General features: G+C 25.1%; 1 protein-coding gene across 1 annotated transcript; it reads left to right on the top strand.

The window, feature by feature from the left end:
- The first annotated feature begins 3,922 nt into the window (after positions 1–3,922).
- LOC145973216 (aminopeptidase N-like) lies at positions 3,923–17,062 on the top strand. The gene is made up of 13 exons (XM_083102458.1): positions 3,923–4,058; positions 4,190–4,679; positions 5,800–6,249; positions 8,196–8,376; positions 9,675–9,813; positions 10,678–10,759; positions 11,218–11,495; positions 11,854–12,134; positions 12,981–13,171; positions 13,375–13,713; positions 13,798–13,867; positions 14,000–14,110; positions 16,922–17,062. The coding sequence occupies exons 2-13, from the start codon at positions 4,213–4,215 to the stop codon at positions 17,060–17,062; spliced, it is 2,730 nt and encodes a 909-aa protein (XP_082958584.1). The 5' UTR covers positions 3,923–4,058; positions 4,190–4,212.
- The last annotated feature ends 1,463 nt before the right edge of the window (positions 17,063–18,525 follow it).

Raw genomic sequence — 18,525 nt, forward strand, 5'->3', positions numbered from 1 at the left:
GACTTAAGTAACAGATTGTTAGCACATACTGTTGTAAAAAGTTCTGGGAAATCATGTAGAGTAATACGTGTAAACAATTATGCAATTTAAAATATTAAGTATCTATTTAGAAGACAAAGAAATTGATTGTGCGTAATAACTTTGCGATCAATTATTTTAGATTTTATGTTTTATAAAAGATAGGTAAGAGTAAAATATTGGTTTTGTATGTATGACCATATCTTTTATTCGTTTGAACAGCATGACATTATAATATAGTCAAGTAATTATCGTTGTCATATTTTCATCAAAACAGGGACGCAAAAATGTATATAATCGTAGATAAAATATATGTAGGAGCTATAATTTATATTCTCTCCGCATATTGTAACGTTATAACTATAGCTGCAAAAAATTGGATTGTCTATTTTGATGATTGCATATCGTGAAATATATATGTAGAGATATTCTAGCGAATAAATTTTCACGTAAATGTGCTATTTAAATAACTTCTGTAAAGTAGTCATTTTTTCAATAAAATTTAAATGAAGAGGATGCAAACTATATAAAATCATAATTGGAATTTCATTATTATTGGATAATTTTGGAAGGCATTATTCACGAATATTTTTATTATTACATTTTTTAATTATTTTTATTATATTTTATATCATTTATATTATATTTTTCATCATATTTATTACATCATTTTTATTATATCATTTTTATTATATAGGGGAGACCGGGAAAAATAGTAACAGCGTCATGAAAGTAACAAGCCTTCTACTAAACTACACAATATGTTGAATAATTTGTACTACATAATCAAACGCGTACGCCCCGATTCTCTTTCCTATTAGCTAATTGTTGTAGAACGTTCGTGCCGGTTGCACATGCAGGAGTGAAATTAGTGTATTTGCATTATTCACCTAAATATTTCTTGTTTTAGTTTTTTTGTATCTATGCCTAATTAAAGTATATATATTGACGTAATTATTTGCCGGTGCATTCTTCTAAAATGTATTCATCAGTTTTTATAGTTGATTTGGCTAAGTCTTGCATCATATTTAGGTTATGATGCTTTTATTCTAAAAAATGTGTTTGAGGGCAAAAGTAACACAACACTCTGTGGACGAAAGTAACATGTTTCAATGCTCAGAGTGCAAGGGCTGGTTCCATAATATCTGTACCAAAGACGATTCTTATTACATATGCCATAATTGTGATTCGGAATAGATAACAATTTCTTTTGTATAAGTAGTTATCATACAATTTTTACACTATTATTTAGAATTAAACCGTTATTTAGACTTAAAGAAGTACAAAACTGGTGTGATATTAAGTATAATTATTTTATGATATTACTTATAATTATTTTGCTTAACGAAGATTATTTCTTTTAAGTTTTTCAAAGATGACAATAATGAATATTTATTTTATTTTTTATTTTAATATAATATAATACAAATTTATAATAAAAGTTATCTTGCTTAATAAAAGATTATATAATAAATGTTGCCTTAAATTGAAAAAAGTCATATTTATTTCATTTTCCCGAACATAAGAACTGGTACATTTATCCCCAGACTATGTTACTTTCGTCCCAGGCCCCCCAGGATAAAAGTAACAATCAATGTACTTGCGAAAAGCTATAGTAGCTCTTTAAATATCTATCATTTAAGATTGAAACATAGGTATAATAATAGAACAATAAATGGAGTATTTTAACATATAATCTTTTTTGTTATATCTCTAATTAATTAGTGACCTAAAATACAAAAAATGTTACTTTTGTCCCCGGACTGCCCTATCCTGTGTACAAATTTAGGAGTTCAAAAAACGCGAATATATTAGAATAGTGTGTCCGATGGAATCAGGCATAATTGATACATATGCAAAGGAAACAAAACTCATCGATATGTTAAAATTTATTTCGTGCCTATCTCCGCGCTAGCAGAAACCTTCGGCTTTTTGCTTCTGTCCACTTACTAGTCTTCCAAAGATGAATCCATGATCTTGCGAGGGCTGGTACGTGTCTAGGAGAAATTATTTCCGACCTTTATCTCCCGCGATACCGACGACACTTAATGAATGTCAATGAAAAAAAAAGATTGTCCGTACGGCAGAGATCAATTAGGAAAATGTAGAATGTTACGTACTTGAATAATTAATGGCGGAATTAATACATATCTTCTTTTGCTTTGCTATGATATTTATAATCCTCAGTTTCCTCCTTTCGCGGCGAAAGGAAAAATAATTCATCCGTCCGCTAAAGATAACGATGGAATAAAGATGCTCCAAATGCGCGTAGAAAATGTAAAAATAGAGATCGGAGGAAAGCACTCTTCTATAAGAACACTCTCCATATTATTAAATTCGAGAAATAAGTTCTGAAAAATTTGATGATCGTGTATAAAACATATTTAATTCCTTCCAAGAGATCTATATTGATGAATGAAAGATATTTTCTAAGCAAAATTAAATATTACAGTAATTTCTTCCTGTTCTCGAATTCTCTCTGTTCGAATATTGGAGTCAAGAGCACAAATGCGGAGCTTATTAGAAGTGTAATTAGGTATAATAAGTGTCATTATTTAATGACTACAGATCATGATTACAGATTTTCTTATCGTTTTGCAAATCTGAGATATCTGAATTGTACTATTAATTATGCAAATGAGAGAAAGTTATTTTTTAATACGTAGATTAATATATTTTGTTAATATTACAAAAACAAGCTGAATTCTGAATTATTAATATAGTAACACAATAACTATAAAATTACATCTTAATATTTATTTATTTTAATATCTCTTAAGTTTTTTATTATATTAATAATGTATTCAATATATGTATATTAGTATTGCATTAATTATTACTTGCTAATACACATAAATTAATATATGTATATTAATTGTATAATAATAAATATCATATTAATGTGTAATATATATGTGATTTAATAGTGGATAATATTACAGTATAGATTATAACTTTAATATAATGTAAAATAATTACGAATGTTGTATATAATAAAATATTATATGTGTAATTAATATTATAAAATACTGTACATATAATTAATATTTAAATATATTTGTATATAAATATTAACAAATTGGTGTGTTATATTAACATATGTTATTAATATTTTAAATCCTATAAAAAGTATTCTTTACAAATGTGTTTTAATAATATACCATTAATATTTTTAATTTAATAATAAATGATATGGAATAATAAATGATATATATATATAATACTTGGAGCACGCTATCTTTATAATAATTTTATTCCACATTATAAAAAAAACCTTTCTTAATTTTAATTTAAAAATCCGTTTCGTTATGAGAAAAACACGATTATTGATTTGATCGATTTGAGAGATTTCCCGTTGTTTTATTCATATATCCACCATATAAATTTGAAAGAGTGAACAAAAACCTAAAAAATAATAGTTATTCATTATATTCTCTTATATACAATACTGTAATATTATATTCTATCGTTAATTAGTTACATTTTTTCATTAACATGCTCAAAAATAACTTACCGATACACTCTTGTAATAATATAGTATATAAAATTTCATTTGAATGTATATTGTAAATTATAAAAATTCTCAAATTTTTGGTAAAGGAATACATTATTTTTAAATAGTATAAAAGAATTCAAATATGTATATTCACAGATATTTTTGCATTCTACGTAATGGTAACCTCTTTTGCTTTAGACCAACGCGAAATAGACGTTTCTGTCATCTTACGGCGCTCGATCGCTAGCACGAATTTGAATTAAGAAAAAACGACACCGTGCTTTGCTATTACATACCGTTTCTCGATCGAAACGTCTGTTAACGACCTCAGCAGTTGTGTGTTTACATATGACATACACATTTATTGTAATATCGCCAAGTGTTGTTAGTATTTGGAAGTTTCTCGAAATAATAAGAAATCATAAGTGCGCATACATATTTTTCATGTTACAATGATAGTGGATAAAACATTAATTTATTGCAGCTAATTATTGTAACGAAACATACACTTGCATAGAATTTGTGGTATATCTCATTATACAGAGTAAGTTATTCAAAATTAAGTTTATTTTTATATATTTGTCTTAATTCCTTCATTTCCAATAAATCATGGTAGAGACAGTGCTGTGTTTAATTTGTTTGTATGTACTTTCTAACAAAAATATATTTTTACAGATATCTAAGATAAAAGTAGTATCATGTTTCTTAAACTATTGTTAAGTAGCAGTTTAACAATCATCGTCGCGGCGGCTTTTTTAACCGATGATCAGATAATTAAAATATCTCAAGAAGAGTTAGATAGGCACTCGAATTATATATTACCGCAACAATATGATATCATCGTTACACATATCGAAAAAGATATTCTTGTCAGCAACTGCAGTATACGTATAGAGATTATAAATTCAACATCAAGCATATTATTGTATTTACACGTAAAAAATATTAGTCTAACTGTGTTTTATTATCCACATTATTCTATGAATGATATTGAAAAACCGATCATATATCCATCGGAAAAATCTATGTATGACATTGAGAAAAACATTGTCAAATATATATTTGCTAATGATCTATTGCCGGGGTATTACATCATAAAATTAGTTTATATTATAACTGAAGATACAGGCCTAAAAAACTTTTATAAAAGAGATGAGCGACAGTGGTAAGTAACTGTTAAAATGTTAAATATATAGTAATTTCACGATGTTTATGAACAAGTTCTGGTGCAGCATGTTATTTCTATTTAAAAAGTATTTTCTAAGAAAAACACATTTATACATAGACATGTACGTATCTGAAATGTTTCCATTCTTAATTATATGTTTCTTAACATCTTTTAGTAAAAAATTTTGCAATTTAATATTATCATTATTATTAAAATGAATGTAAGCTGCAAATAAAAATTAATTTAATTAAAGTAGTCAGCAATAATACACGTCTTATACAGCATTTTATTGTCAACACTCGAACGAAATCAAATATTCCGGTAGAGTTTCGAATTGTTTTCAAAATATAAGTATAATTTTGAAGGATTTATATTTTTACAGAACTTGCTTATTTGAAATTTGAAATTTTTGAACAAACATTTAAGTTTTACACTTTACTTTGACAATACCAAACATTAGGAAATTCGTTTCTAACATTAAAAAAACTTATAATTCAGAAGGAAAACATTTCCTATATATGTTTATATGTCGTTTATATATCGATATATGTTTATATGAATTCTTTTAATTCTTATAATCCATAAAAGTCATTATCAAAATTTAATTAGATCATGAACAATCACAACTTTCATAAAAACACTATGCATATAATATATAAAATTATATATACAAGCTATACTTATGCTGTTTCATGTATTTAAACGTGCATCTACACACACCCATACTATTTAGAAACAATACTAATTTCGCTAATAACTAAGACATATATACATATGTGATTCATTTAATAAACTATGACTAAAATAGACAGTTTCTTTAACTTGTATAAAATTATGTACGGAATCGTTGATAATATATCAATTAAAATCAATTTTAAAAAGTTATTATTCTAATACTGTTTTATATTGAAATTTATTTCAATTTTATTAAATTTTGATACTAAATATTAATTATTAAATATTTATTTTGTACCTGTAAATTCTAAAATAAAATATTTTATGAATCTCGCACAACTAAAATATATGCAACATTTATACAATTTCATTGAAACCACTTTTGCATAAGGTTTTTGCGGTGTCTTTTATTATTGTTAAATCATATTTTTAAATGTGATAGGTTGGCAACGTATGTTGATATTGGGATCAAACACATGGTTCCGTCTTTGCCCGAATTTTTAAGAACCAGCATGCCCTATGAGCCCATCTATGATATTATTGTAGAACACTGTCAAAACTATACAGTTTTATCAAATGTACCGATACAAAAAATAGAAACGAATGATAAAAACATGACGAAGACATATTTTAATACGCTTGTAAAGCCTATTTATCTTTTATTTCTGACTAACCGAATTAATTTATCTCTTATGCCTGGTACAAATGAAAGTGTCAGAGTTAATATGTGGTGTAAAATGCACTGCGAATTTGCACACAAATTTGCTGAAAATATAACATCGTACTTGTTTGATAAATGGAAGCGTTTGAATAAAACTTGGCAAATAAATCATGTTGCACTTCCGGATTTTCAAAACGAAAGCATCATAAATCTGGACCTTATTCTTTACAGGTAACTATATAATTATAAAAAATTAATATATTTCGAAGATAAAAAAAAGGATAACAGTTCTTGGTAACTAAAATTATTTACATATCTTTCCTCTATTTTTAAAATATTATTTGAATATATTTTAAAAAATAAGTAAAATTGTATGAAGCAATGAGAGGGGAAGCATTACTAACCGTTTATTATTAGTCCAGTTTATTATTTGTCCAGAAAGTTATTGCGGTTTTTGTTGTTTAAAATTTGGCGCTTTTTTTACGTTGTCTTTCTTTTGTATCCATGTTATATCAATTTAAAAGCGCAAACTTTGCTCTACATTTTAATAAAAATAACTGTATTTTGATATTGGTTTGCGTTTTATTTAAACTATGAAATTAAAAATGAAAATATAGCAAATTCCAGCGATTTTTTATATGAATTCAAAATGAGTCGTAAAACAGCTAAAGGCTCGCAATATTAACGATGCATTTGGTCTAGGAACCGCTAATGAACATACAATGCAATGGTGGTTTCCGCAAATTTCAGTGGAGATGAGAGCCTTGAAGTTAAAAAGTTCTGGACGACTGTGATTATTGACAACTTGAAGGTGTTAGTTGAAACAGAGTCACGCACATCGATTCGAGAACTAGCGGAAAAACTTGGCGTAAGCAAGTCAGCTGTTTCTGATTGCCTGGAACTAATTGGAAAAACAAAAAAGCTCGACAAATGGATGCCGCATCAATTGAGCGAAAATCAAAAGAATCGTCACTTTGAAGTGCGTTCTGCATTGATTTTGCGCAAACAAAATAATCCGTTTCTCGATCGCATTGTAACGTGCGATGAAAAATGGATCTTGTACGATAATCGTCGACGTTTTGCACAATGGTTAGACCATGATGGAGCGTCAAAACACTCTCCGAAACCAAAATTGTATTAAAAGAAAATTATAGTGACTATTTGGTAGTCGTCAGCCGAGATAATCCACTACAGCTCTTTAAATTCGGGCGGAATTATCACGACAGAGAGGTACCGTTAAGAAATTGGCAAAATGCATCAGGAACTGACACGTTTGCGTTCGGTGCTGGTCAACAGAAAAGTTCCAATTGTTCTACACGACAATGCTCGTCTACACGCCGCACAACCGACGCTGCATTAATCAACTGAGCTATGAAGCTCCATGAAACTCTGTCTTACCCATAATATTCGCCGGTCTTCTCACCAACTGATTATCACTTCTTTAAACACTTCGACAATTTCTTGCAGGGGAAAACCTTTAACAATAAAGCTACTGTCAGAAACGCTTTCGAAAAGTTTGTCGCTTCTAAAAATCTAAATTTTATGCTACAGGAATAAATAAATTGTTTCTCGTTGGCAAAAATATTTAAATTTCTCTAAATTTCTCTAAATGGTTCTCTTTTCATTTAATAAAGTTCACTTGCTAAAATATGCGTATTTGAAATTGAAGGTTAAAAACCACAATAACTTTCTGGACAACCTATATCTTCAATGTACATCAACTTATATGAAAATAATATTAAAATATATATATATATTTTATAATCTCATAATTGAAAATTACAAATTAAAATATAAAATTGTAAAATAAATAATTATATTAAGGTATATAAGTATAGGTATAAGTATTATATTAAGGTTTTTACTTTTGTGGATCAAAATTTAAAAAAGTTATATATATATATATATATATATACATATATATATATATATATATATATATATATATATATATATATATATATATATATATATATATATATATAGTGCGGTACTCGCTTCCAATATATTGCATTACTTCGTAATGAGCATTTATAAATAAAACATTAATAATAATATATAATTTATATGTTAATTTAATAGAATCATTTAATTATAAATTTGGAAATACAATATTTTTTATGTGTTATTGTACAACAGAAATAAACATTATATAAAACATTTTTTTTCATTTTCAGAGAAGCAGATATTATCTACAATGACAATGTAGATTGTTTTGCGACTAAAATCAAAATTGCCCGCTTCATGGCCCATAAAATAATACAGGAATGTTCTTACTATGAAAATCCACTTTGGCCGTTATCCTCTTTGTTAAATGAGGCTATTGTAACATTTCTTGGATTATATGTCACCAATCAGGTTATTTTAAGCATTCTTTAGCGCAAAACTTGCTCACTAGCAAACAATATGATGTATATATATATATATATATATATATATATATATATACATATATGTATATACATAACAATATGATGGATATATATATATATATATATATATATATATATATATATATATATCATATTGTTCGCAAGTGAGCAAGGTTTGCGTTAAACACACACACACACACACACACACACACACACACACACATATATATATGGTAAATATTTACCTTTACACAGCCACCCTCAAATGACTCGACCTTGACATATATTGTATTATCTATGTATGTTGCAAATTTACTTGAAAATTAGCATTTTTAAAAAACTCACTTTTTTTGTAAATATAGAATCTTCGTCTAATATTCTGATTTATAAAAAAAATTACACGCTATAATGGTAAATATTTACCTTTACACAGCCAGCCCCAAATGACTTGACCTTGACATATATTGTCAAGGTCACTGCACTGAGTAACATCCAAAAGGTTTTAGGCGTCGCTCGTTGTTTTGTTAAAAAGTTATAAACAAAAGAAGTTTTATAAGGTTCACAGAATATTTGGACATCATGTACAATAATAGACCTTTCAAATTGAAAGTTATAAAGGAATAAACATATTGAAGAACTTTTTAATAAACAACGAGCGACGCCTAAAACCTTTTGGATGTTACTCAGTGCAGTGACCTTGACAATATATGTCAAGGTCAAGTCATTTGGGGCTGTGTAAAGTTAAAAATTTACCATTTTAGCGAGTAATTTTTTTATAAATCAGAATATTAGGCGAAGATTCTATATTTACAAAAAAAAGTGAGTTTTTTAAAAATGCTAATTTTCAAGTAAATTTGCAACATACATAGATAATACAGTTTAAAATATTTTTACATTTTTATGTTTCTTTTATTTTGTATGTGTGTGTCAAAGTCACTATGTTACATTTGTCCGACTTTAAATTATTATATAAAAAAAAAGAAAAATTATCATTCAAATTCCACATAATATATGTATACATATAGAAATTGTGTAATAAGATAATTTTGCTACATAATATATTTTAATAATTCTAAAAATATTAATTTTAAAGTTATATGTCGAGTAATCATTTTTGTTATTAATATATTATATTTTTAAATTATTTATTCTATATTTTAAAAGTATAAGAGTGTAACAGATTTTTTTTAAATACACAAAGAAAGTAACAGCCCTAATGCATATTGCTATTGTGTGTTAAATCTAATATTAATTAAGTAAATACATTTAAACTATTTTCTATAGGTTCTCCCAAGTACCCGGATGATGTACTTGTTTGTGGTACAAATTCAACAGGAATCCCTTCATTTCGATACTGAATATAAAACATCACTTTATAATACATCATTCAACATTTCTTTTGAACATTACCGTTACTTTAAAGGTATGATAATATAAATAAAAACTGATTATGAGTAAATTTTTGAAAATAAATGCTTAAAAAACAAATAGAATAACTGATAAAAATTTTAATTTTATATATAATCTCTTCATTATAAACATGCACACATATATACATACATAATGAAGCTGTAGTATATATAAATTATATATAAAATATATTATATATACAGGATGTTTCTTTTTAAGTGATACAGTTGATTATTTCGCGAACCAATGATTTTATTGAAAAATTTTTCGAACGAAAGTTGCATAGCTTGAAGGGGTACACATGATGAAAATATGGACTTGACCTTTTCAAAGTCAGGTCAAGGTCATTAATACTTTTTTACATGAAAATCTCTATTTTTTAATTACATATTCTTGTAGATTACCTCGAGAGCTTTTCAAAACGCTATAATAAAGTATTTTTTCATTGAGTACTTTTCAAGTTATAACTTAATTTTACATGAGCTATAAAATATCCAGTAAAATATTCATTTTTCGATTATCTTATCTTAATACTTTTATGTACTAAATAACCAATCAATTGATGTAAAGAAAAAACATAGTTGTTTTTAAGAAAAAATATGTAATTGTCAATTGCAAATTAATGTGTTTAATATCAGTTTGCTTAAGAAAAGTATTAAAATTGTCAAACTTTAACTTGTTATATCTTTTAAACCAATGTCGCCTCTCATTTACTTTTTTGCGCGGAATTACTCAGGACAACTTCCTCTATAACACATTCAAATGATGATAAAATCGGTGATGTGTAACGTTTTATGCACTTTTACCATAATTATTAATTATTATTTACTATAACTATTATCTTATTCATATTCTGATGTAAAATATATAATTATAGTATTCAGTGTATTGCGTATATTACAACAAATGATTACTGAAGAGATATTTTGGCAGAGTATCCGTATATATGTAAAGGACAAGTAAGTAATACACTATACTACTGTAATTACTATTTTTATATAAATTAAATTAATTTTATTTTTATTTAAACTTACATCATTTCTTTCATACTTTATTATCTTTATTATTACCATTTACAATTCTTTTTACCTTCAATGTCATTAAATATTCAAGATATATTTTTAATTTACATGTACACTTATCTTTTAAAAGTAATCAAGTTTGGCCATTCCTTTTAAATTATAATTTAAACTGTAGCATCAAATTTATATAAAAACTATAAATCATATGATTAATTATGTAATTAATTATATATTTAATTAAATTAAACATATAAGATAATTATATACATATATATATATATATATATATATATATATATATATATATATATATATATATATATATATATATATATTTGCTTATAATACCTTTCGTTAACACATCAATAAATTTTGCATAAATTTTATAACTTTAGCAAGCCAACTTTTAACTATTTTGGTGAAGTTATGGAGAACCTTTCGTCCATTCAAATGTCTAGAGACAATTTATTTCGTATAAAGCAGCTAATTAAGTCTCCAATAAAACGAAAATATTGTTGTGTAGTGATAATAATACGAGATTATAATCAGCCTATCAGACAGGTAAAAGCAACGATATACAAAACAAATTTAAATAAGATGGTGAATGATTACCTACATGAGTCGTATTCTGTGAATTTGGGTAACTTTATAGTATTTAATCTACAACAAACTGGTAAGTTTGCAATAAATTTATTACATTTTATAGTGTTTATCATACATACACATTGGAGAGAAAGATTTACATTATTAAAAATATTATTCATTATATTATGTATTATATACATTACATTTATTATACATTATATATACATACATACATACGTACAATTATTAGAAATATTCAATTTTCATGCAAAATGATTTTATACCTAATATAATATACAATTTGCATTTTTATTTATGTTCACTTTATGATACATTTTTGATCTCTGTTAATGTACAAAAGTATAAGTACAAAAGTATAAACAGATACTTGTGCTGATAAACCCTTTGAAAGAATTATATATATATACAATTTCTTTATTTTACAGGATATTATCGAGTCAATTACGATATCGAGAACTGGCGAAGAATTGCAAGTTATCTAAATTCTGAAAATTATAGGAAAATACATGTTTTGAATCGTGCCCAAATTATCGACGACGCTTTCCACTTAATAATAACGAACCAACTTAAATCCATTGTATTCTGGAATATTACGAAATATCTATCACGAGAAACAGACTACGTGGCATGGTATCCTATGTTCATAGCTTTAGAATATCTGTCCAATATCTTTCTATTTCAGGAACCAATATATTTTAATATCAAGGTAACAACACATATTATAAACAATGTCAATAGTGATGTCTTAAACATACTAAAAACATGTTACTTATTGCACATATTAATATTGTGTGCTTTTATAACAATAATTATTAAGTACTATCCAAAAAAATACATACAATAAAATATATGTAGCTAGAAAAAATTTGATTAGGTATTTTAAATATACATATTTTGGATGAAAGATAAGTATATTTGTAAATTAATATTCGAATAGTGTATGTACTAATATTATAAAAAATTGGAAAGGAAAAGGGAGAAAAATTTGAAAATTGTTATCATTTTTAATCACAGCATGATATTTATAATGACGATTTAAATATCATTAATTTTGAGATAGAAAGTTAGTAGGAAACATATATATTAATTATCTGTGTGTTTAATACTCACAGTTAATAAGTTTTTAAATTATATTATAGATATAATGTCTACATTTATGTCTACATGTCTATAATATATGCATGTATGCACTTCTGTATGTTTATTTTGTGATATGAACATGTGTTAAGGATGTGTGAATGTGCACGCAAGAAAAATTCAAATTTGTATAAATACGTATATATAAGTATAGCTATATAATAGATATCTTTATAAAAAGAATTCAGAGCTGTTTACAAAGACAGAATGTTCTTAATATATAAACCTTCTTAATATGTAAAATACAATTGCGCAAGATATCTTTCTTCTATATAGTAAAATATAATGCAAGAATCGAAAAATATAAAATTTATATCAAGTAACAATATAAATACATATAACTATATATATATATATATATATATATATATATATATATATATATATATATATACATTTATATTTATATGTTTAGGAGAAAATGCTAAATTTACTATACAATTTGCTTGATAAACTTGAATACGATGAAGTTTCTAATGAAGACGATCTTACAAAGAGTTTAAGAATGGAGGCTGCGAAATGGGCATGTAATCTTCATGGTCGCATATGCATAGAAAAAGCCCAACATAACTTAAATCGACATCTCGCAGATCCCGATAAAAATACGTAATTTTTCTTGTATATTCCCGATTATTTTAATTTAAATGTTTTGTAGATACATGTGCAATGTTTATTACATTATTTGCTCAAAATTTAAATTTATTAGATTATGTTATGAAATTATAATTTGTTAAATTATTTGATCAAAATGTAAGATTAATATGTGCAAAACTTTTATATCAGAATTTGTATTTTGTTAAATCTCGTAGGCTTTTGCCATGGTGGAAAGAATGGACATACTGTCAAGGTTTAAAAGTATTGTACTATTCTCTTAGCGATGAAGATTCTCCTTGGTGGGGAGTATATTATCTGGGAAAAGAAAAATTTAAAACTAAATTTTTAAAATATCTGTCTTGCCCTGAGGATTCACAATTTATCAAAGACTATTTAAATCTAATAGAATTTAATAGTGCAACATCGATTAAGTTTTTAAAAGGTTTTTCCGATCACGATTATGTTAACTATTTTTTTTTTACTATCGCGAAGCACGCGAGGAATCCTGTAGTACTCGACTTCATATTAGAAAAACTTGAGAATATAAAACCTAAGTAATACAATTTTCACTATAAATATATATCTATCATTCAACAATTTATGTGTGTATAAATACATTTATTGTTTTACTGTTACAGACAAGTCAGCCAGCATGCAACATTTGCTGTAATTATTAATCATGTGTATTCTACGAATCGACTCAAAGAGGTAAAAATTGCATGTGCTTATATATATATATATATATATATATATATATATATATATATATATAATAAATAATGCGACATCAATTTATCATTAAATATTGTTGTTCAATATCATCAAAATAATCTGTTTTAGATAAACGACTTCCTAACAGATTCTTTTATTACTATATTACGACATGAATTAAGTTTTCATAAGAAGATAACGTGGTTATCATATATGGAAGGGAAAGATGTGAAAGTAGAGGTAAATTTTATGAATACCATTATACTAATATATATTTCGTTTTTAATCGTTAATATTTTTTGTTTTCATACAGAATATATTAATTTAGTCACAGTATCTCAAAGCGACAAGCAAAAATTAATGTTATGTAATTTCTTTTATAAAATAACCATATTTTTATTTCTAATTATCAAAAATATACTGTTTTTAAAATACACTTCTCAAAAAAAAAATGAAAAAATAGAGAATACTTTTTGTATCCTAAAAATTGGACTATTTTCGAACCGCAGAAACTCGTCGAAAAATCATCGTAGATAAAAAAATTAGAAAAGCAAGCTTGAAAGTTTTGAAGCTTGAAGTTTCAACTTTAATGCGCAGTTGGTGGTTTTTAAAATTTTTTTTATGTTCCTTATTTTGCGTTTTAAAAAAGAACACACTGTTTAATTCCATAAAATTATGTACGTATTTTTAACACGCAACTTAACTTTTGATATAAAAAGGGGCCGTGGAGCTGGGACAATTGTGTCAGGGATAAAGTAAAATACTCTTTGCTAATAAACTCTGTTACGATACTTTATTGGAAAACGAAACGACCCGACACTCGCGTGATTACTGTGTAATGACGAGTGCACGAAGATAAAGAGATGCGCATACCGGGGAGGATCGACAAAAGAAAAAAGTCTTTAACTGAGAATCTATTAGATGTCGCTACGGAGTCGCCACATAAGACGATATAACATTAAAAAAAAAAATTTCTCGAGAAATTCACTTCAAGTTCTATAAATTACATTTTCCCTGCGAAAAGCTTTTTTAAAAATTTTCCTCCGACTTTTTTTGACCGAGTAATATAAATAATAAGTACAATTTTGAAAATAAACCAGCATTTTTTAGATATGATATTGATACTCGGTGAAAAATGGTCTTAGACAAAAAATAAAGAAAGCATTATGAAGCTTGAAATTTCATCTTTAACGCGCTATCCTTATCCTTTTTAATTTTTTAACTTCCTTGTTCTGTGCTTTAAAAAAGACATTGTTTTGTTTATTAAAATTACGTATTTTTGACACTCTGCAGTTCGATAAAAAATTTTTTCTTGAAAAATTTTTTCATTATATTTAAAAAATACTGGTTTATTTTCAACATTGTATTACTCGGTTAAAAAAATCGTAGGAAAATTAAAAAAAAAGCGTTTTGGTAAAAAGCGTTTCAGGCAAAATGTTGTAGTTTATAAAATTTTAGTTGAATTTCTCGAGAAAAATTTTTTTATCAAGTTTCGATGTGTTAAAAATATATAATTTTAAGGAACTGAACAATGTGTTCTTTTTTAAAGCGCAGGATAAGAAAGATGAAAGAATTTTTAAAAATCCACCAACTGTACGTTAATGTTGAAGCTTCAAGCTTCAAAATACATTTTCTATTTTTTGTCTACGATAATTTTTCGACGAATTTCAGCGGTTTAAAAATAGCTCAATTTTTAGGGTACAAAAAGTGTTCCCTATTCTTTTTAGTAGTGTATTATAATTTTTAGTGAATAAGAGAGTGAGAAAGAACATGGGAGCAAGCGAAAGCAAAAGAGAAAGAGAATTTCTTTGCTTGGAAATTTTAGTTATCTTAATAGAAATAAATTTGTATAAATTTTAAAAAGAGAATTTATAGCTTTGAGATGTTAAATAGCTCTTAGTTAAATAAATTTAAATATTTTTTCAATATGATTAAGAGAGTTATTAGGTAATGTGATTAGCATACTCTAATATTACATGAGTTATTTGTTAAACTAAAACTGTGATAATGAGGTTAACGCAACAATTAATACAAAAAAATGGCCTGCTAGATATAACAATTATAATATTATAATATAATGATATTTTCTCTGTGATAGCCATAGCTCTTATAAATTTCTAATTTTATATTTAATATCGCTAATTCTAAATTTTGTGAATTTTTATTTGTCAAAAGTTACTTACAAAATATTACTTATAAACATTCTTTGCAGACATAAGAATTGTTAAGTAAAATATGGTGCAACACTATGCACATAATGTAATAGAACGTAGTATAATAGGAGTATGATTTTATTTTCGTTTTAGCAACTTCGTCTCGATAATTTTTCATCTACGCTTTTTATAGGGATTAGGGACTATTTATTTTAATAAAAATCTTAAGTTCAGATTTACTTCGTTATTTAGTATCGCATCGAGGAAAGAAATGTATTCCATATACAACGATTTATTTGAAAAGAAAAATTAATTTTCTTTGAAACTGAGGCACTATCATTCGCATTTCGCTTTCTCTTACTAGTTTGAAAAATTTAAATTTATATTTCACATTTAAAGCTTTACTAATTTCTTAAAATTCATATCACTTTATTTAATAGCTGACAAATTTTTTACAAAGATGCGAAACCTGCATAGAAATCGTCATATATTGATTTAAAATGTTTACAAACTTATAAACCCGTTTTTTCTTCGGGGTAACTAAAATTTTGATTCTGAGAAGAGAATGTAATTTTCATAATCTATAATTATTATTATTTATTCCAATTATATTTAAGATTATTATTATAAATAAAATATTCAAGATATATATATATATATATATATATATATATATATATATACGGGATAATATTTAATATAATATTTATTGATAATTAACAGTTGCTCTATATTCACTAATAATTAATATCGATATAAATAAAATATTCAAGATATATATATATATATATATATATATATATATATATATACGAGATAATATTTAATATAATATTTATTGATAATTAATAGTTGCTCTATATTCACTAATAATTAATATCGATATAATCTGTTTTAGACAAGCCGATTGAGTAGAACTAACGAATATGTCAAAAGTGTTATACAATTGCTTTTAAATATTCAAAGCAAGATACAAATACGCTTTCTCGAAATCAAAAGTCAACAGGATTATTTTCAGAATTTTGTAAAATATCATTAATACCCGCATAATGAAAGTAACAATTATGACGCGAATACATCTATATATCTTTCTTATAAATAGCTTTTTATAATGTTTATAGTTATCGATTTATTATTTATGCTTATGTGCATTAATAATATATAATTAAATGCATTTACAAGGATTTATTTTATCCTGCAATTCATATTTGCACTAATGTTTTTATATTCTTATTAACATGGAGTAATGCAAAGTGTAAATTATATTTATAATTATAATATATAAATAATTATAATTAAATTATGTTATATTATAATTAAATTAAATATAAATTATATTCATAATTATAATATATAAATAATTATAATTAAATTATGATGTATTATATGAATAATTTTAATTATATTAAATGAGAAAGTATCTGCAATATATTTAACATTATATTATTAATGTACTAAAAATGTATTATCTAATTTAAATTGTATTCTAATTAATTTTTTAAATTGTATTTGATTTGTTCTATATTTGTAACTTTATTTGTTAATATTTATTAATTTTATTATCTTGAATCAAATTTTGATTATAGGTATAATATAAGTATAATAATACATATTAATATTTAAATAACATCTAAAATTAAAAATTTATAAAACATGTTATAATTCTTTAATATATATATATATATATATATATATATATATATATATATATATAAATGATAAATTGTTGTTATAAATTTAATATGTATTATTAATATTTTAAATATATATTATTAATTGTTTGAAATTCATGATCTTTGTATAAATTTGATATAATCTTTAATTTATAATATATATATAAATCACATGGCTCAATTTTCTTATACATCTACATGTCTATTTCTCTATACTTCTTCTTACATATATTTAAGGAAATGTAACATATATACACTCGCGCGCATTCGTGTGAATATTTACACACGCACGCGTGCATGTACGCGCGCATTAATGCAAACAAATTAATTTGCGCCTACTACATGAGCAAATAGCGATATTTTTGAATAAAAAAGAAATTATAATCATGAATCATTTTTTTTTCTATAATTTATAACAATATAGAAATTATCAAATTTAATTCACTTGATGTCATATAAAAGTCACTGCTTTTTGTTAGATTGCTATATTGATATATAAATTAATATGTATATTCATGAATCGCTGCATACTATCCGATTTCAATCCGAGTTCAATTTTTGGATGTTCGTTTAAAAAATGGCGTTAATTACAAATTATTATTTAATAAATTTCTTTTTTCTAAAGCATCATAGAAATAATTCATATTTTAATTTATTTTTCATTAAGGAATATTGTGCTTCTTTAGTTCTGTTTGTTTAATTCCATGTCTTATATTGCTCATATTTTATATTTATTCTTTTTTTTCTTTTAACTGAAAAAAAATTTTATTTTCAGCTGTTTCTTTCTTTCTTTATTTGTTTATATTTTTGTCATATATTATGTTTAGAT

The sequence above is a fragment of the Camponotus vicinus genome, unplaced genomic scaffold, assembly GCF_025532165.1.
Source record: "Camponotus vicinus isolate PSW18456_S1 unplaced genomic scaffold, iyCamVici1.0 SCAF_6, whole genome shotgun sequence".
NCBI lineage: Eukaryota > Metazoa > Arthropoda > Insecta > Hymenoptera > Formicidae > Camponotus > Camponotus vicinus.